The sequence below is a fragment of the Puma concolor genome, chromosome B1 (assembly GCF_028749965.1).
Source record: "Puma concolor isolate L17-30 chromosome B1, mPumCon1.1.hap2, whole genome shotgun sequence".
Taxonomy (NCBI): domain Eukaryota; kingdom Metazoa; phylum Chordata; class Mammalia; order Carnivora; family Felidae; genus Puma; species Puma concolor.
The window spans coordinates 201,862,263-201,881,968 of NC_141670.1; the positions used below are offsets into that span (position 1 = coordinate 201,862,263).

Consider the following 19,706-nt stretch of genomic DNA (forward strand, 5'->3'; position numbering starts at 1 on the left):
AACGGAAGATACAAATCGCCGGAGGGATGTTTGACGGAATGCCAGGACCAGCAAAGATGTCAGGAGCATCGTTCCTGGACCCGAGACCCTTCCGTCTTTATTGCTCTTCCTTTTCTTGGGAGCAGACGGGATGGCCAGGCGGGGGTGCTGTAGGGATGTCAGATGACATCCTGCTAGGCGGCCAGGAGGGGCGCCTCCCACGCTGGCGTCTTCTTCTGGTACCAGGAGTGGATCAGGATGCAGGCCCTGTGGGGTGCTGACACCTGCCCCAGGCCAGCAGCTGAGGTTGGGGAGGGGGTACTCGGGCTTTGGAGAGCCTGTACCTGAGCCCCGGCCAGTCTCTTCTCCGAGCCTCATGACCAAATGTCTCCGCCTCCGCCTTGTCGGGCACCGTGCAAGCCCTGCAAAGTCCCCTCAAAGAGTACTGGGCTCAGGATCCAGAACCCTCGGGTTGAGTTCCAATCTTGCCACTTCTTGGCTGGGTTACCTTTGGCAAATTACCCAACCTCTCTGAGTATCCTTTTGTCCGCAAAGCTCTGTCCGGCTCTGTGCAAAATCAGAAAGTTCAGCTCTTCTGTTTGCGGCAAGAAATGGTACTGTTTGTTGGAAAGTGCGGAAAAGGTAATAACTGAATAATCATGACATCATTTACCGGAGGGTGATTTGAGTCATTCCAATGAATAAGGTGGCTATTTTCACGTTTTAAGTCCTGGAGTATTCGAAACACATCGGAAACAGACAGAGAATAAGCACCATGGACCCACCACCCAGAGCTAGTAAATGTTACCATTTTGTCATGCACTCAAGTTTGTAAAAAATCAAATGTTACTGGGGCGCCCGGGTGGCTCAGTTGGGTGAGCGTCTGACTTCGGGCTCAGGTCATTGTCTCACGGTTCGTGACTTCCAGCCCCGCGTCAGGCTCTCTGCTGTCAGTGCAAAGCCCGCTTCACATCCTCTGTCGCCCTGTCTCTGCCCCTCCGCTGCTTGTGCTCTTCCAGAAATATATAAACAAACAAACAACAAAGCCAATGTTACTGATAAAGTCACAGTCTTATTTCCCTCCCACGGTTTCTCCTCTTCCTTATTCTCCGGGAGCGACCGTTTTCATGGATGTGATGGGTTCCCAGTCCGTCTTCCTCTGCCGCTGAGAAGTTGTGAGAGTCTCAAAAATATACAAATATCCTAAGGGACATTTACTTTCACGCCTGGTCTTCTTATTAGACAGTGGTTTTTGCCATCTGCGCATGTTGCGTCGTGGGCATGTGATTCATCACTTTTTCCCGGAGTGTGATGTTTCACGGAATGAAGATGTCAGAATTTATTCTTTTTTTTTTTTTCCAAGAAGACCGTCCGGATGTTTCTTTTTCTTTTTTCCCTCATAGCCAATAACGAGGCGGTAATGAACATTCTCGCTCCATCGCCTTGTGAGAACTTGCCTGACATACGTCCCCAGAAGTGGAAGAGCTTTACCAACTATTATGAAACTGCTCTCAAAAACCACTGTGTCAGTGCACAGCCTGTAAGCAGCACAGAAGGATCCCTGCTTTTTCTTATCCGCACCAGCGGTTGGTATTATGAGACTGTATCTTTTTCCTGTTTGGTGGGTTTAAAATTGTACCACGCTGTAGTTTTCATGTGTCCCTGTGGTCGGTAAACACAACTCAGCATCTCTCCATATAGTGAAACAGCCATTGTGATGGTCTCCTGATCACGCAGTTCTGTCCGTTTCTCTCTCGCTTTGTTATTGATTTACAGGCAATGGCAGAGTTAACACATGATGCTTCCCGTTGCACGGGGGTTTATTTTAGCTCTGTTTCTTGTGTCTGTTAAAGCCTTACAGCATGTTCATCCATGTTTCTCTGTATCGGAGGCACTCTTTGGGTCTTGTTGAAGAATTCTTTCCTTATCCTTTCCTTCCTGACATTCTGCCAGGTGTTCTCAGCATTTGAGAATATTGCTTTATTTATTAAGTCTGTCAACCCTCTCAAATTTATTTTTGAGGATGGTATAAGGAAGAGATCAAATTTCCATTGTTTCTAAGTGGATGTGGGTCATTCTGGCACCTTTTCTCACGTTGTCTATTACTTTCCCACTGATTTGTCGTGGGTTCTCAGAAGCTTATCACATTTCCATGACTTGGTTTTTTGGGCTCTCTCTTCTGTTCCACACTGGTCATTTACCTATTTTTACTTCTACAGCAGTATCCCAGCACATTAATTTCTATGACTTTCTGACAAGTCATGATACCTGTTAGAGAAATTCCCTTGCCCTCCATCCTTCTTTTTCAAAATTTACTGACCTTTTATATTTTTCTATACATTTTAGGCTCATAATATCAAGAGCCGTCCTGTTGGGATGTTCACTGGATATGATCAACTTATGTTAATTTAAGATTCATAGCTTATCTCTATTTATATAAGGTATTCTTTTATGTTCTTTGATAAAGTTGTGGTATTGTCTCTATGATGTTGTAAACTCTTTTTTTGAAATTTTCTACAGTCCACAGGGTGCCTGGGTGGCTCAGTCGGTTAAGTGTCTGACTTTGGCTCAGGTCATGATCTCACAGTTCATGGGTTCGAGCCCCGCGTCCGGCTCTGTGCTGACAGCTCAGAGCCCAGATGGAGCCTGCTTCAGATTCTGTGTCTCCCTCTCTCTCTGTCCCTCCTCCACTCATGCTCTGTCTCTCTCTTTCTCTCAAAAAATAAATATTTTTAAAAATTTTTAAACTTTTTGCAGTCCAAAGGTCTTATTTTTTTAACATTTTTTTTAAAGTTTATTTATTTATTTTGAGAGAGACAGAGACAGTGCAAATGGAGGAGGGACAGAGAGAGAGAGGGAGAGAGCGAATCCCAAGCAGGTTCCACACTGCCAGCACAGAGCCCAACGTGGAGCTCGAACCCACGAAGCTGTGAGATCATGACCTGAGCCGAAACAAAGGCGGACGCTTAACCGATTGAGCCACCCAGACACCCCTTATTTTTTTTATACCTATCGTGCCATGAAGTCCTAGGGAAAGGGTTCCAGCAGCCCAGGCTACTTTCCACGGTTCTGTCGCAGCGTGGCTGTCTGGGTGGGACAGGCTAGAGCTTCAGGGGAACCCAAGTACCTCTCTCTTTGGCTTCCTTCTTTTTCTGATCATTGCCCTTTACACGCTTCAGGAAGCGGTCTGGGCTCTTACAGGCTTAATAGGCTTTATACACACGTTAATTGTCTTGGCAGGAATCTTGCCCTTAACTTGTTTGTTACAACGCCAACCGCGTGCCGGGTAGCACTGTAGGCTCTTCCGGTGTTGATGCGGTGTCATTTGTAGCCATTCTGTTTTGGACAGTGCCCGTTCCCTGGACGGTGCACAGTATCACCTTCCTTGTAGACTTGTGTGAATGGGGCCAAAGGCAGGGCTCCATGTTTCCTAAAAGGCTGAGAGCATAGGCAGAGTGCCTCTGTGCTTCCCTTTGTGTGGGTCATTTTGGGAGTTTGTAAACATGGTTTCTTATAGTTATACCTTAGGGTTTTGCTGCTATTGTAAATGGGGTTGATTTTTTTTAATGTTTATTTATTTTTGAGAGAGAGAGACAGTATAAGTGGGGAAGGGCCAGAGAGAGAGGGAGACACAGAATCTGAAGCAGGCTCCAGGGTCTGAGCTGTCAGCACAGAGCCCGATGCGGGGCTCGAACCCACGGACCGCGAGATCATGACCTGAGCCGAAGTCGGACGTTTACGTTTAACCGACTGAGCCACCCAGGCACCTGAATGGGGTTGATTTTTAATTGTACTTTCCAATTATTTTTAGATGTTTTATGTGAATGCTATTTATTTTTATTCTTTATTCATTATTGACAAAGTTATGTGTGTGTGTGTGTGTGTGTGTGTGTGTGTGTGTTTCCGAAGAGTGACAAAATATTGGACCCCTGGGAACCCACCGCTTAGTTGAAGAAAAAGCACGCTATTCTTTTCAAAGCCCTCTGTATCATCCTTGTCCTACCGTCCCCTTCCTCCGCTCCTCAGGGGGATTAGCTCCTGTCCTGATTTGTTCTAAACACTCTCTTGAAATTCTTTAAAGCTTTATCCCATATGCTGCTATCCCGCAAAATATCCTTTAGGTTTTGCCTATTTTTGTTCTTAGCATAAATGAACCGTACCACATGTTTTCTGTTCCTCAATGTTGTGTACCTAGAATCAGCTGTGTAATTACACGCCACTGGGATGTATTGATTGTCATTACCATTATAGGACCCCAACCACTTACTTATCTGTTCTGCCACCGGTGGACTTCTGCATTGCTTCCAAGATGTTCCATAACCATCCTGTCATGAACATCCTTAGGCATATTTGTTGGGGGCACATGTGCAAGAGTATCTCTAGGATATATTCTAGGGTTGGAATTGCTGGGTCACGGGTCATGTGCATCTTCAAATTTCCTAGGTGATGCCAAATCACATTTGCAGGTATCCCCTACCGTGAGCAGTATGTCAGCTGCTCTGTGGCCTCATCAAGGCTGGGTGGTGTCAGAGTTTAAAATGTTAGGCATGTTTGTGGGTGTAAGTGGTACTTAATTGAAGCTTTGCTTCTAAATCTGTAAATGGAGACAAATATCTTCATCCACCCATTCGCCGATGTCGGCCTAAGGACTGAAATGAACAAAGGGAAAATCAGACACGGGAATATTTTGTCAATTGCAAAGTTCTCCACGTGCTGAAGACGTCAGGCACATCAGTGAATTGAGAGCATCTCGGAGCATCAGTGGACAGTGTCAGAGCGCAATTCCAGATCCTTCCTCTCTGGGCTGAGCGATTCCCAACATCAGAATGTCCGTAGCACGGGGGCCAGAGGAAGCTCACTGCGCTGTGAGAAACGCGGTGGTCTGAGCCCATCTTCTGAAGAAGGAGCAGCTTCTGATTTCGTAGCATCTTGAGCTGGGTTGACGCTGGAGCCCTGGGACCAAGACAAAGGAAATGAAAAAGCTGTAACCAGAGTGGGTCTCCCTGTCTGTGCGGCAGCCAGAAAATTCTCGAAAAAGTAGAGCTGCGTTTTAGGCACTTGACCGCGAACGTTTTAGAAATGGACATCCTTCGCTAGGAAGGGATGACGGCGGACTGGCCCGCTTTCTGATGGTTGCGCTGTACTTTTCTATTTTTTCCTTCTCCTCCAGCACCTCATCAATTTCAGGGCAGTCCCTTTCTCTTTCCCGTGATCTCTACACCTGACCTGACAGTCTACAGATCCGAACGTTCTGCAAATGCGGGAGGCAATTTCACATCATTAGCCCTCTTGCAAATCAGGTAGGCTTAATCTCCGAGGATTTTCGCCTAGTAATTCTGTGGGTTTAAATCGCCCCTGGGTGTGAAGGCGCAGGACTAGCTTCTGCAGGCCAAGGGCTCCAGGACAGCCGAAACCCATGATTACGCTTTTAGGTGTTCTCAGGAAGAAGAGATAAACGTTTTGTTCCGGTCTCTCCACTGCTGGCTGAGGTCCAGACAGTCATGTTTTATGAAGGGCTGAGTCAGAGCACTGTGAGAATAAGCACCCATACGATATGGGTCTGTGTGTGTCACTGTGTGTGAGAGAGAGTTACCAAGATTTAAAAAAAATTTTTTTTTGATGTTTATTTATGAGAGAGAGATAGAGCATGAGCGGGGCACAGAGAGGGAGACACAGAATCCGAAGCAGGCTCCAGGCTCCGAGCTGTCAGCACAGAGCCCGACGCGGGGCTCGAACCCACGAACCGTGAGATCATGACCTGAGCCGAAGTCCAGCGCTTAACCGACTGAGCCACCCAGGTGTCCCTGGAGTTACTGAGATTTTGACGTTGACCAAACCTGTAAGAATCGGCCATTCCTGAAAACAGGAACGAAGACAGGAATGCTCCTATAAGCTTAGGAGCGTGTGCGTCTAGTGTGTATTTTATGAAGACAGAATGGACCCCGACCACTTGGAATCACAAGATCTCGGCCTCTCTTGGTCTTCCTGGGGAGCAGTATCCACTATCCATTAACGTCCAAACTATAGTTATGGAACATCCACTAAGTGTCAGGCACTGTTAGAGGCAGGAGACAAAATGTGACCCAGAATGGCATGGTCCCTGCCTTCCTGGAGTTTATACTCGAGTGGGGGAGACACAGCAGGTAAGTAGGCCAGTGAGCCCCGGATGGAGAACCACAGTGCCCCAGGGTGCCTTGCGGAGACTAATGGCAGAGGCCGTGGGGGGTAGGCAGGACTTTTGCAGACCCAGGTGAGAAGTTCAACTTTCCTTCGGAGTGGCAAGTGTTAAAAAGAAAACCACAGGCCCAAAATAGCACTGCTTGGGCCAGGCCAAGTCACTAAACCTGAGCTTAATACCTAACCTAATTGCTAGCACCCTTCCCCAGAAATACAGGTCTTTACCTGCCCGTCAGGAATTTTCTGTTAAGCACAGTGAGGTAATCCCTCACAGGCCTTCTCCATCCCCCAAAGAAAGAGGAGGTAAGCTGCATAGTAAAACCCCTGTCCTGCCTCCTATGTTGGGGGGGGTGTGTGTGTGGTGATCTCCCAGAAACAATCCTTTCTCATCTTTTCCTTATAAGGCCCTTGTCCCAACCTCCTTCCTATAAAGACCTTCCACTTTGTACAGCTTGCCAAGGTTCCCATCTACTTGCTACGTGGGGTGCCGTGTTAAATAACGTCAATTAGGTCTTCAAAATTACTCTGTTGGGGGCGCCTGGATGTCTCAGTCAGTTCAGCTTCTGACTTTGGCTTAGACCCTTGGTGAGTTCGAGCCCTGCATCGGGCTCTGTGTTGACAGCTCAGAGCCTGGAGCCTGCTTCGGATTCTGTGTCTCCCTCTCTCTCTGCCCTTCCCTGCTCATTCTCTCTCTCTCTCTCTCTCTCTCTCTCTCTCTCTCCCCGTCTCCCTCTCTCAAAAGTAAATAAGCATTAAAAAAATTTTTTTTTAACTTAAAGGTACAAAATTACTCCATTGAATTTTCTTTTTTATCAGAAGCCATAGGACATTTTTCAACAGGGGAAGGACACAATCTAATTGATGTTTAAAGCAGATTATTCTTGGGGCGCCTGGGTGGCTCAGTCGGTTGAGCGTCCGACTTTGGCTCAGGTCATGATCTCACAGTTTGTGAGTTCGAGCCCCACGTCGGGCTCTGTGCGGACAGCTCAGAGCCCGGAGCCTGTTTCGGATTCTGTGTCTCCCTCTCTTTCTGCTCCTCCCCAGCTCGTGCTCTCCCTCAAAAATAAGTAAACATTAAAAAAAAAAATAAAATAAAATGAAGCAGATTGTTCTGGCTGCTGTGTGGCAATAGGATGGGAGGGGCAAGACTGAATGCTGGGAGCCCAGTAAGGAGGCAGGTGAAGACAGTGCTCCAGATGGGGGCTCCTGATGACCTTGGCCCAGGGAACTGGCAACAATTATGGAGACGAGAACGCAGGTTCACAGGACATGGTCAGGCTTCTCCAGTGTATTTTTTTTTTTAAATGTTTATCTATTTTTGGGAGAGAGAGACACACAGCGTGTGAGCAGGGGAGGGGCAGAGAGAGAGAAGACGGAGACGTAGAATTGGAACGAGGCTCCAGGCCCTAAGTTGTCAGCACAGAGCCCGATGCGGGGCTCGAACCCACGAACTGCGGGATCATGACGGGAGCTGAAGTCAGATGCTTGGCAGACTGAGCCACCCGAAAGCCCCTGTAAAGAGTTTTATTATCAGGAAATGGCTCACCAGGTGATTGGGACTGAGAAGTCTCCTAATCTGTTGTCTAGCTGGAGACCCTGGGAAGCTGGTGGTGTAGTTCTAGTCTGAGTCCAAAGGACTGAGAACAGGCGAGTCAGCGGTGTAAGTCCTGGCCTGAGGGCAGGGCAAGGCCGATATCCCTGCAGGCAGTCAGGCAGAGAGAACAGAATTCGTGTTAGAATTCGGTTGAATTGTGACATCCCCGCCCCCCAACAGCTGATGTCAGAGAACTGCTCGTTGGTGTGAACTCTCCCCCCACACAACACATGCACCTTGGAATTGGGTGCAGAAGCTTACCAGCCTGCGGTCTGGGTGGAAACAAATGGTGCAGGACGGGACCATGTTATTGAGACAAGAAGAGCCCGTGGGCAAGTGGAAGGAGAGGTGACAAGCTAATTCTGGGCCACGTGGGAGATTTCAGATAACAGAGCAGTTGGGGAAATTAGTCTGAGCCTCAAGGGGAAGTCTGAGCGGAGGGAGACGTGGGTTTGGGTGCCGTAAACATGCTGACAAAGTGGCAGGGGCAGATGAGAACCTGGGAGGAAGTGCAGAGAGGGGCGCCGGTCCGGGACAAAACACGAGCAGAGGAGAAGGAGACAGTCAACCAGAGGAAAGTACGAAGCCACGAAAGTGTGCGGTGCAGCCATCCAGACAGACACAGAGACGAGTGAAGGTGAGACAGAAGTGATCGCCTCACACCTGTCAGAACGGCTGAAAGCAACGCAGGGAACGACAGATGTTGGCGAGGGTGCGAGGGTGCGGAGAAAGGGGAGCCCTGGGGCGCCGTTGGTGGGAGTGCAAACTGGTGCAGCCGCTCTGGAGAACGGTCTGGAGGCTTCTCAAAAAGCCAAAAAGAGAATTACCCTACGATCCGGGAGCCACACTACTCACCCAAAGAGTACAACAATACTAATTTAAAGAGACCCATGTTTACAGCAGCACTATCTACAGTGGCCAGACGATGGAAACAGCTCAAGTGTCCACCGACTGATGAACGGATAGAGGCCGTGGTGGATGTATGCAGTGGAATATTGCTCAGCCATAAGAGAGAATGAGATCCCGCCATTTGCAATGACGTGGATGGAGCTGGCGAGTGTTACGCTAAGAGAAATAAGCCAGAGAGAAACAAACACGTGATTTCACTCCTATGTGGAATTTAAGGAACAGAACAGCCAAGCAGAGAGAGGGGCGAACCAAGGAACAGACTCTTAGCCCCAGAGAACAAACTGATGTCACCAGAGGGGAGGGGAGTGGGGGGATGGGTGAAACAGGTGATGGGGACCAGGGAGGGCACCTGTCATGATGAGCTCTGGGTGAGGTATGGAAGGGTTGAATCGCTACATTGCATGCCTGAAACTAATGTCACAGTGGATGTTGACTAACTGGAATTTCAAGAAAAGGAAGAAAAAGTGACCTTGGATTTGACAGCATGGAGCTCACAGATGTTTTAAATTTTTTTTAACGTTTATTTATTTTTTGAGACAGAGAGAGAGAGAGAGAGATAGAGACAGAGTGCAAGCAGGGGAGGGGCAGAGAGAGAGGGAGACACAGAATCCGAAGCAGCCTCCAGGCTCCGAGCTGTCAGCACAGAGCTCGACGCGGGGCTCGAACTCACGGACCGCGAGATCGTGACCTGCGCCGAAGTCGGGGTGCTTAACCGACGGAGCCACCCAGGAGCCCCATGGGTGCTTTATAGGAGTGGTTCTGTGGGTGTGATGGTGAGAAGTCAGACCGCAACGTTCAAGGAATGAATTAGAGGTAAGAAACCTGGATTTTATCCCAAAGGCGGTGGGGAACCGCTGATGAGCTGTCCGTGGGTGCGTTACCTGCTCAGATTTGCTTGTTCAGGTAATGCAAGGACAATGGGGTCGGGGCGGGGGGGGGGGCAATAAATCACAGGTGAACGTGCAGAATCAGAAGGCACGTCGATGGAAGGGAGAAGCGCTCCACAGTTTGCGCCTGTACCAACCCCCCTTCCCCCTAGGATGTGATGTTCATCATGACCAGGATGAAAGTGAGGATAATAGTAATCACAGCTGCATTACTGAGTATTTGCTAAATGTCAGGATTGTGCTCAGCACTTTACGTGACTTACTTTACTGAGTCCTCAGCACTGTCTTCTGGGGTGGGCACTCTGACTGTTTTCCAGCTGAGGCCAGGAAAGTGAGGACAAATTGAAAGCCCGCAAGTCATTTGAAGGCCACGCTGGCAGAGGGGAGATGAGGCCAGAGAGACAACGGAGGGGGGTGGGGGCAGCTGATGAAGGGTCCCGTGACCTTCGTCAGGACTTCGGCCTTTACTCCGAGTGAAATGGGGAGCCAGCGAGGGGTCCGGAGCGGAAGAAGGGTGTCAGGCCACTTGCATTTTAATGGACCACTCTGGCCGACGTGCCAAGAAGAAGCTCGATGAGGCTATTGGGTGGAAGCAGCTATTGCGATAGGACATAAATGGGAGTGACTTGGGGCCAGGTTGCTAGAAGTGGAAGTGGTCAGATTCTGGGTCTATTTGGAAGTCAGAGAGAGCGGGAGTTTTGATGCATCGGATGCCGATTAAGTGAGACAGAGAAGGGCCAAATTTGACTCCAGGCTTCTTGGTTCCAGTGTAAAGATGGCATCTACAGCCATGACACCAGGATGGTCCCCAAGATAGTGAGAGCAGACGAAGGAGAGGGAAGGATGGGGGCTGAGTCTGGATCTCACAGCCTCAGAGTAAAGAGGAGGAGAGGGGAAGCCCCAAAGGAGAGGGAAGAGGGGGCCGGTGAGGTGGGAGGGAAGAGAACCCGGGGGTGGGGTCCCGGGCTCCTAAGTAAGGAAAGCACGGCAAGGAGGAGGAAGTGGGCAACTGGCTGGAGCCTGATGGCAATCGTGATGAATATAAAAGCATAAAATAATTGCACGGGCAAGATGTCGTGCGGAAATGAGTTGCTCCTTCCAACCAGGGCTTCATAGAAGCTGCACTTGAGTGGATGGGAGAATTCTACAGGTTTGCAAGACAGCTCAGCATCTGAAAAGATTTGCAGCATTTGGGAAACGCTGAGGCGCAAAACCTAAGGAAACGTGTGTGTGCGCGCGCGCGCGCGTGTGTGTGTACCGGGGGGTGGTGCAGAACAGCAGTGGGTGAGGCCAGAGAAGATCGGGATCAGGAGTACCTTATGGGGGGCCCCTGGGGGGGGCACCCAGAATAATGGAAGTAGGTTTTGTACTTCATAAACACCACTCTGGCTTGTGGCGGAGGGACTTGGAGGTAGGGAGGGGGAAGTCAGGACATCACTGGTGTGGTCTGGGAGGGGGGCTAGGAGAAGGGTTCATCAGAAACTGTGGTTTCTTCTTGGGAGAGGGAGTACTCAGACTTTTGCACTGCAAAGTACTCTGATGAGCAAAAGTTCGTCAGTTTTTATGTTTCTAAAATTGTTTCAGAAGTTCGTAAGTTCTTAAGCAGTGACTGTATTTGCTTTTTTTTTAAGTTTATTTCTGAGAGAGAGAGAGAGAGTAAGAGTGAGTGGGGGAAAAATAAAGTTTATTTCTGAGAGAGAGAGAGAGAGCGAGTGGGGGAGGGACAGAGAGAGGAAGAGAGAGAGAATCCCAAGCAGGATCCACGCTGTTAGCACAGAACCCGACTCGGGGCTCAAACTCACAAGCCATGAGATCATGACCCAAGCCAAAGTCAGATGCTTAGCTGACTGAGCCACCCAGGTGCCCCTGTATTTGCTTTTGATGCTATTAGAGCTAGTTAGAAGTAAGTAGAAACCTTACCAGGGGCCAGATAAGTGCTTTGAAAGCGTGAATTCGCATTATCCCCTAAACAAGCCTATGAAGGTTTTATTAACGTCATTCCCATTTTCACAGATGGGAAAACCGAGGCACAAAGAGGCTGAGCAAACTGCCTACTGACACACAGCCAACACAGGAGCGGCTCTGCTTTGTTTCCCCAGGTGAGTGAAGTCAGTTGAGGAAACAGCACATGGGCTCTGTCCACCAAGATGTTGAGGCTGTAAAACAACCAGAAGCATTTATTTGGGGTTTTAGGGATTGCAATCCAGGAGAGAGAGTCAACAGACACGGCAAGTGTGCTGCCATGAGGGGGTAGTGCGGGCTTAGGAAGGCAATACCCACAAGGTTACATAAGTTGTTTTGAAAGAATTATGATTGGTGCTGGCAGTCTTTAAACTGACCATCTAGCACACGTTGGACTTTTTTGGCTAGCAGGCGTCCAAAGTAGAAGGATGCGTTCCAGGAGGTGGTGGCGCTTGCGACTGACCAAAGTCAAAAGTTCGCGGTGTTCCGAGAATTCAAACAGGAGAGGAGAATACGCCCTGCTTCCTCAATGTCCTCTCGACTCCCTCCCGACTCTATTTTGGGTGACTCTCCGAGCCATGCTTACTCCATTCAGAATCTCCTTTCACAGCCATAACCATTAACAAGTCCATGAGGAAAAACATCTCTTCTGATGGGGAAGCCTCAGGGGAAAGGGCCAGTGACAGCCAGACTCTGACCTGGGACCCAAAGAGCCCATAATGGATGAGACCCGACAGCGGTCTGAGTCTTGAGCAAAGGCTGCGTGTCGTGTTCTTAGAAGGTTCTGAACTGATGCGGAGGTGGTAAAGAGGAAATGGGGAAGTCAAGAGATGCGGAGAAGATCGGGTTGACCAGTTGGCTGTGGAGAAAGAAGGAGGACGGTGCCCTAACATCTGGCTTGGCGTTGGGCTGGCGCACAGTGGGAGTAGCAGGTGTCCTTGATTTGCTATTTTTGAAATCCAAGGCAAAAGGATCCCTTCTGGAATTGATAACCCCCAACCACTGGGTTCCAGTCTCTCTGCCTTGAAAGGAATTCTCCTTACGTGACCCTGGTTATACAACTGGTGTGGGATAGACACCCCGCCGAAGTGTCCCTGGAAGACCTCCCCGTAATGAAAGTCATTTCTATTCTGACCCCACAGCGTCTTCGGCTTGACTTCTCGTCTTCCCCAACCACACGTCGGGGTTGGAACCATCTGACTCCAACTCCATTCTTGCCTTTGGCTGTGCTACGTCTTTCTTTCCGCGTAACAAGCTCCCAGTCACATTTCAAGAGCCTGCTTACTTTCTGAACCCTACAGAAACCTTTCTGCCCCATCTCAGGCAGAATTATTTACTCTTTTCTCTGCCATCTTCCTAGATTTTGAAAAGGTCTCCTCTGCTAATCAAAGGGGAAGAATTCTTTACTTTTCATCTCAATATTTGCTGAGTTTATAAATAAGCACTCGGTAAATATTGAAGACATAAGCAAACAAATGAATGTCTGAAATGCGTAAATTAGTCCTTGTCTTCAACGGCTTATTTTGCTACTTAGAAATAGCAAAGGGTTAGTAGAGCCATGAAATGAAGGCTTCTAGCACTTGGCTATTTGTCTGGAATGCCTCCGTCACCACTTGCCAGCTGTCAGGGGAAATCACATCACCTTTGAACCTGAGTGTGTTTCCTCCGCTGTAAATCTGGGTGGATGACACCCAACCAGGGGTGACATCGTTGTGAAGGTTCAGCTGGTAAGCGTGTGCAGGGTGCATGGCGCCATGCATCAATACTGGGTATCAGGAAGTGGTAGATGGTGGCGGTGGTGACAGGGAGATAGTTGCATGATTTTCTTCTGTGAAGGGGTTCTCTCTTAAAAGAATGGTTATCGTAGGTTGAAACCTATCTCTCAAAGATACACGTTGAGGCCCTAACCCCTCAAATGTGTGACTGTGACCTTATTTGGAAACAGGGTCTTACAGATATTGTCAAATTAAGATGAGGTTATCCTCCACTATGGTGGGCCCTAATCCAATAATTGGTGTCCTTGTAAGGAAAGTGGATTTTGTTTCTTTTGTTTTGTTTCTTCAGCTTTATTGAGGTGTAACTGACAAATAAAACTATGTATTTAAAATATATAAGATAGGGGCGCCTGGGTGGCGCAGTCGGTTAAGCGTCCGACTTCAGCCAGGTCACGATCTCGCGGTCCGTGAGTTCGAGCCCCGCATCAGGCTCTGGGCTGATGGCTCAGAGCCTGGAGCCTGTTTCCGATCCTGTGTCTCCCTCTCTCTCTGCCCCTCCCCCGTTCATGCTCTGTCTCTCTCTGTCCCAAAAATAAATAAACGTTGAAAAAAATATATATATATATATAAGATAGAGGGGCGCCTGGGTGGCTCAGTCAGTCCAACATCTGACTCTCAGTTTTGGCCCAGGTCATGATCTCAGGGTTGTGGGATCGAGTACCACTCAGCATGGAGCCTGCTTGGGATTCTCTCTCTCTCCCTCTGCTCCTCTCCCCTGCTCCCTCTCACTCTCTTCCAAATAAATAAATAAATACAGTGAAAAATCCCTGCTTTGTTCAAGCCCTGTTGCTAGTACTCTGTGCCATCGCTCAGACTTCTTGTCTAAATAGAAATAAAATAAAATATATAATATGGTGATTTGATATCTGTTATACTTTGTAAAATATTTACAATTCAGCTAATTAACACATCCATCACCTGACAGAATTACTTTGTGTGTGTGTGTGTGTGTGAATACTTAAGTCTACTCTTAGTGAAGTTCAAGTATGCAATATAGTATTATTAACTAGGGTCACTAGGCTGTGCATTAGATTCCCCAGAGCTCATTCATCTTGTAACTGAAGCCTTGTACCAACATCTCCCCCATCTACCCCCTGGCCCCAGGGCCTGGTAACTACCATTCTACTCTATCTATGAATTCAGGCTCCCCCTTTCCCAAAAAAGTTCACATATAAGTGAGATCACACAGTATTTGTCTTTGTCTATCTGGTTAATTTCTCTTAGCCTAATGCCCTCAAGTCAAGGTCTACCCATGTTGCTGCAAGTGGAAAGTTTCCTTCCTTTCTCATGGCTGGATAGTATTTCAGTGTGTGTGTGTGTGTGTGTGTGTGTGTGTGTGTGTACGTGTGTGTACATATACATACATACACACATCACATTTTCAGGCATTCATCCATGGATGGACACTTAGGTTGTTTCCATATCTTGGCTATGGTGAATTTGCTGTAGTCAGCATGGTGTAGATATCTCTTCAAGATATTGATTTTGTTTCTTTCAGCTATATATCCTGGGATTGCTGGGTCACCTGGTAGGTCTACTTTTAATTTTTTTAGGAACCTCCATACTGTTTTCCCTAATGGCTGCACCCATTTACGCTCCCACCAACAGTGTACAAGGTTCTGCTTTCTCTACATCCCCACCAATCCTTCCCTGTTGTCTTTTTGGTAAAAACCACCCTAAGAGGTATGAGGTGATGTCTCCTTGTGGTTTTGAGTTGAATTTCCCTGATAACTTGTGATGGTGAGCATATTTTCAGGTTCGTTTTGGCCATTTTATGTCTCCTTTGGAGAAGTGTCTATTCAGGTCCCTTGTCCATTTTTGAAATTGGATTACTTGTTCGCGTTTTGTTTTTGTTTTTGTTTTTGTTTTGCCATTGAGTTACAGAAGTCCCTTCCTCAGTTTGAATATTAACCCCTTATCAGATACATGGTTTGCAAATATCTTCTCCCAATCCCATAAGTGCCTTTCATTTTGTTGATGGTTTCCGGTGCTGTGCAGAAGCTTTTGAGTCTCGTGTAATCTCACGTGTTTATTTTTCTTGCTGGTGCAGGAATCAAGGACCCAGTGACCTGGTGTTTGTGATAAGTGCCAGACATTGCACTACCTGTGGGTATGATACAAGGTACAGTCTGCCCCCAAATATATATGGTGGGCATGTCTCAATGCTTTAAGGACAGACATTCATGCAGGTGGATTGAAACAGACCCAGAAACACTATGCTTGATGGAAAGAGGGAGAACAGTGCACCTCGCGAAGAGCGGCAACTTTTAGAAAGTCCGCGAAATAAACAATTCCATGTCCACCTTGGACAAATACTGCAGGACACGTGTTTCTCCCGGTGAAGACAGTGTCTATTTGATTTTCATCACCTTTCAAAGAAAAAGTGGTTCCCATCAGCACTATGTGATTATGAACCTTGCAGATACACTTTATTTGGCAGTGAAATTTCTTTAAAAATGAAAGTTGATGGTGGGAGAGGGTAAGAAATAGAAGATTGGCTACATGTATGCAGAAACCTATCAAGAAGGAAAAATGTTACTGGTACTACATTAAAGCAGTAATACAAAGCTACTGTTTTGCCTGCTCTCAATCTAGATGTTCATACAAGAGAAGCTGGTTTCCCCTTTCCTTCTCAGTGATCAAATACACATCCTTGTGCATCTAACCATCCGGCCAAGACAAAACCAGGCGGAAATGAAAGCCAGACTTCTGTCTTCAAGGTAGGTTCTGGGGGAGGCGCACGCACCTTGCTTTCCAGCAGGTGGAGAGACGTGACAGTTTCTTATACTATAGTGACAGAGAGACCTGCCAGGGCGCATGGCTTTAGCCCACCGAGTCTGGGCAGCTGACATAACTGTGGTCCCCTTGGGCTCTCTTTCTGGATTGTCCTATCTCTGACGGCCTGGCAGGACCGTGGTCACTGGGACTGGGTATTCCAAGGCATCGCAGTCATCAGAGAGGAACACCAAATCCTGAAAAAGATGTGCAAGGAGCAAGAATGTTACCGAATGTGGCCCCAGAGCTCATGCATGACGATAGGACTCCTGGTTATCTTCAAAGGCTGTTCGGTTATTCCTTTTTGTGTGAAAACTTCCGTCCCTTATTCTCCCGAGGAGAACCGGCCACGTCTTCACGCTCCCAAAGAACGTGATATCATACTGCATTAGAAATATAAATAATCCTGTATTATAACTGTATCTTCTCCCTGTCTTCCCCCACCCCACCCCACAGACCAAGGGCAGAGGGGAATGAGGACAGAAATGGGAGTGGGGAGGGAATCCATGGCAAATCTTTGATTCACGAACAAACAAATGGAACCAAATAGCTAATCATGTATCCTGAGAACTTACCCTGGGCCCAGGCCTGGTGCTAGGAATTCTCTGAGTGATCACTTCGCTAACGTCTTAGGACCAGTGGAGTTCCTACAGCGACCCGCACCCATGGTCGGGGAGTCGTTATTACCAGTATCCTTCCAATGATGGCGTGAGGTGGGCATCATTGTGTCTCTGGTTCACAAATGGGGAATGTGTGGCTGAGAGCAGGGACGAGTGGCTCCCATCTGGGAAGCAGGAAGCCGGACCCGAGCTCAGGTCTGTCTGATGCGGAAGCCTGTGCCCCCGGGGATCACACGACTCTGCTTTCTACGTCTAGTGCTCAGGCTTCGGTGTTCTACGTTTTCTGCATTTTTCTGCCTCCTTCCCCTCTCCTACCAGAAGCCTCCTATCACAGAGCATCTGAAGCCCCTCTTCTGGAAAGTCTCCTCTGACCCCAGTGCTCGGAGCTCCCCGAATTCATAGCCTTCTCTTCCCATCCCTGCCCCATTTGGCTCCTGGCTGAGTCTGTCTCATAGGTTTAGCATACGGCCCTGGATGTTGTCCCCACACCACTGTGACTCATGGAGGGGACGGCCTTGTCCTGAGTGCCCGTCACTTACCAAGGGTGACGATGGTAGAGGAAGGGCTTTGTGAACTGAAAGCACCCCATAAACGTTTCTCCTCCTTTCTCCTCATCTCCGGAGCACCCCCGCCCCCCACCCTCCTCTTCTACGAGCCCTGGGCTGAGCATCTTGGCTGATCACAGGCAGAGAAGGAATTTTCAGTAGCGGCACCTACTCTCCTGCAGAAGGAGTTCATGATGGTGTACAGTTTCCGCACTTTGTCCTTCAAGGCATCCACCTGGGCCACTTTCCAGCACTGGGGCGAAGCCACAAAGTCCCGCAGCTTGGCCAGCACGCAGTAGTTCTGGGGGTGGACAGCAGGGGTGGGGTCACGGAGGCGTCAGCAGCCAGAGGGACAGGAGTTGCGCGCCCCTGCGCCCTTCTGCACGGCTCTCTCCCCACCCCATGCCTCCCCCAGGCAGGAAGACCCTCTTACGTGTATATCCAGGTATAGCCTGGGCAGGTACCTCACACACGCCTCCTGCGGGAAGGGATACGGGTTACCATGATGCCCACGGGCACACAACATCGGCTGGTCACAGAAGGCTCCCTGCCACCCTCCCAACAGCCATACAACCCCATACACACCTTCCTTGATCTGATTTTACACACACACACACACACACACACACACACACACACGCACGCATGGATTTGATTACCTATGCATGGTCAGAAAGCTGTAATACTATCCACGAGAATGTTATGGCAGTTGTTACCGCTAGTGGTAGAATGGCAAGTGATATTTATTTTCTTCTCTGTCCTTTGTGCTTTTTCCAACTGTTCTATAAAGCACAGTATTCCCCCCCGGCCCCACTTATACGTGGGAGATATATGCCAAGACCCCTGTGGGTGCACAAAACCGTAAATAGTACTGAACCCTATAGATCATATTTGTTTTCCAATACATAAGTTACGAGCCCAGATAAAGTTTAATTTATAAATTAGGCTCAGTGAGAGATTAACAGTTACTACTAATGAAAGAACAATGATAGCAACATACTAGAATAGACTGACCCTCTGACCATACGTCAGAAGGGGGATCGTCTGCTCTGGGGCCGCGGCTGACCGTGGTTGACCGCAGGTAACTGAAACCCCGCAAAGCAAATCCACGGATGAGGGGGGATCTACTATATATGCCTTTCATAACTAGGGAAAAAATTACACATTATTTAAGTTTTAAAATAAAATAAAATAAAATAATAAAATAAAAAAGGTGTCAGGGTATCATAATCCCACATCTGAGAAACATTACATTTTGTTTGAAGTGTTTACGCTGGGTGAAGAGACACTTTATATTTTTTCAAAACTCTTAATGAGGTTTCATTTGTTTCTCTACTGGACAAGCGGTCAGGGGGCCCGGGTTCTAGCTCTGGGCAGCTCTTCTGGAACCTCCTGCCCCCACCGTGCCCTGGGTCTGCCTGTTGAAACAGCAGTGATAACAGCACTAATGTTCCCGGGGCGACCCCCGCCCCGCGCACTGCGCAAGCCTGTCTCATTCACGCCTTTACCCTCGCATCGCCCCGAAGAGGGTGGCGGGTTCTCTACCCGCCCCCCCCTCCCCTCTACAGCCCAGCACACTGAGATTCAGGGGCCGAGCGCTTTGCCCAGGGTCCTGCAGCAGGGACCCGTTCTGGGGGTCACCCCCTCAGCCCACGCTCACCATCTCCAGGCTCGGTGAGGGCAATGAGCTTAGTTCCGTGTTCCTCCTCAACTCCGGAGCTCTAGGCTCCTTGGGGAGCTTTTATTTCATTTTACAACAGATCCTCTCATTGTTGCTGGCAACTTACAAACAAAGACCTTGTGAGGTCTCGGATAGATTTCCCTTCTAGTCAAAACACAAGAGATGCAAACCATTGTTATCTTACTTAGTAGGATGGGAATAAAATGCAAACCCTTGAGATAAACATTGACCAGAAAAGAAAAGAAAAAGAGCGTGTGTGTGTGTGTGTGTGTGTGTGTGTGTGTGTGGTGTGTGTTTTCCTGGCCCAAAGGCACGTTTTGGGAGACTGGGTCTGCACGGAGGGAGCCTCCTGGCGGGGCGGAGGGCAGGTGGGGACTCACCGAGGGCTCCATGGCCTGCAGGCGCTGGGCGTCCCCAGTGACCTCCCGGCTCAGGCTCAGCATCCTGGAGTAGCAGGTCGGGGGAGCGGGCTGTGCCGCGGGGGGTCCGGCCAGAAGCAGCAGGAGCAGTGGGAGCAGCCCGGGCGTCATGGTGCTAAGGCAGCCTCCCTGCGCCCCTGTGGCCGGCAGGCGCCCCTTTAAGTGGCGGCTTGGGGGTGGTCCTCCACACCTCCTCCGCTTCCTGTGGGCCCCCGCCAAGGCCACGGAGCACGCCCACCTGGCCCTGGACACTGGATCCTTTCAGACCTGAAGCCCCCCCCACCCCCCACCGCCTTGTGAGAGGAGCAGCCTGCCTGGGGACACCTGGAAAGGATGGGGGTGGGGGGGCCCTTCCTCTCCCACACCTTCTCTGCTGGCAGGGG

General features: G+C 48.9%; 1 protein-coding gene and 1 long non-coding RNA gene across 3 annotated transcripts; one reads left to right on the forward strand and one right to left on the reverse strand.

Annotated features, from left to right (window-relative positions):
- The first annotated feature begins 8,982 nt into the window (after positions 1–8,982).
- LOC147582122 (uncharacterized) lies at positions 8,983–13,627 on the forward strand. 2 transcript variants are annotated; one of them, XR_015250607.1, is made up of 3 exons: positions 8,983–9,472; positions 11,560–11,645; positions 11,917–13,627. It is a non-coding gene; the product is annotated as an uncharacterized LOC147582122 (long non-coding RNA). The 2 variants fall into 2 exon arrangements; XR_015250606.1 differs by having other exon boundaries at positions 8,986–9,472; positions 11,920–13,627.
- Positions 13,628–15,685: 2,058 nt separating this feature from the next.
- On the reverse strand, positions 15,686–19,475 carry CYTL1 (cytokine like 1). The gene is made up of 4 exons (XM_025922354.2): positions 19,285–19,475; positions 17,657–17,701; positions 17,396–17,524; positions 15,686–16,255 (listed from the first exon to the last, which is right to left on the reverse strand). Exons 1-4 carry the CDS (start codon positions 19,432–19,434, stop codon positions 16,172–16,174), a joined length of 408 nt encoding a protein of 135 aa, XP_025778139.1. The 5' UTR covers positions 19,435–19,475; the 3' UTR covers positions 15,686–16,171.
- Between the last annotated feature and the right edge of the window lie 231 nt (positions 19,476–19,706).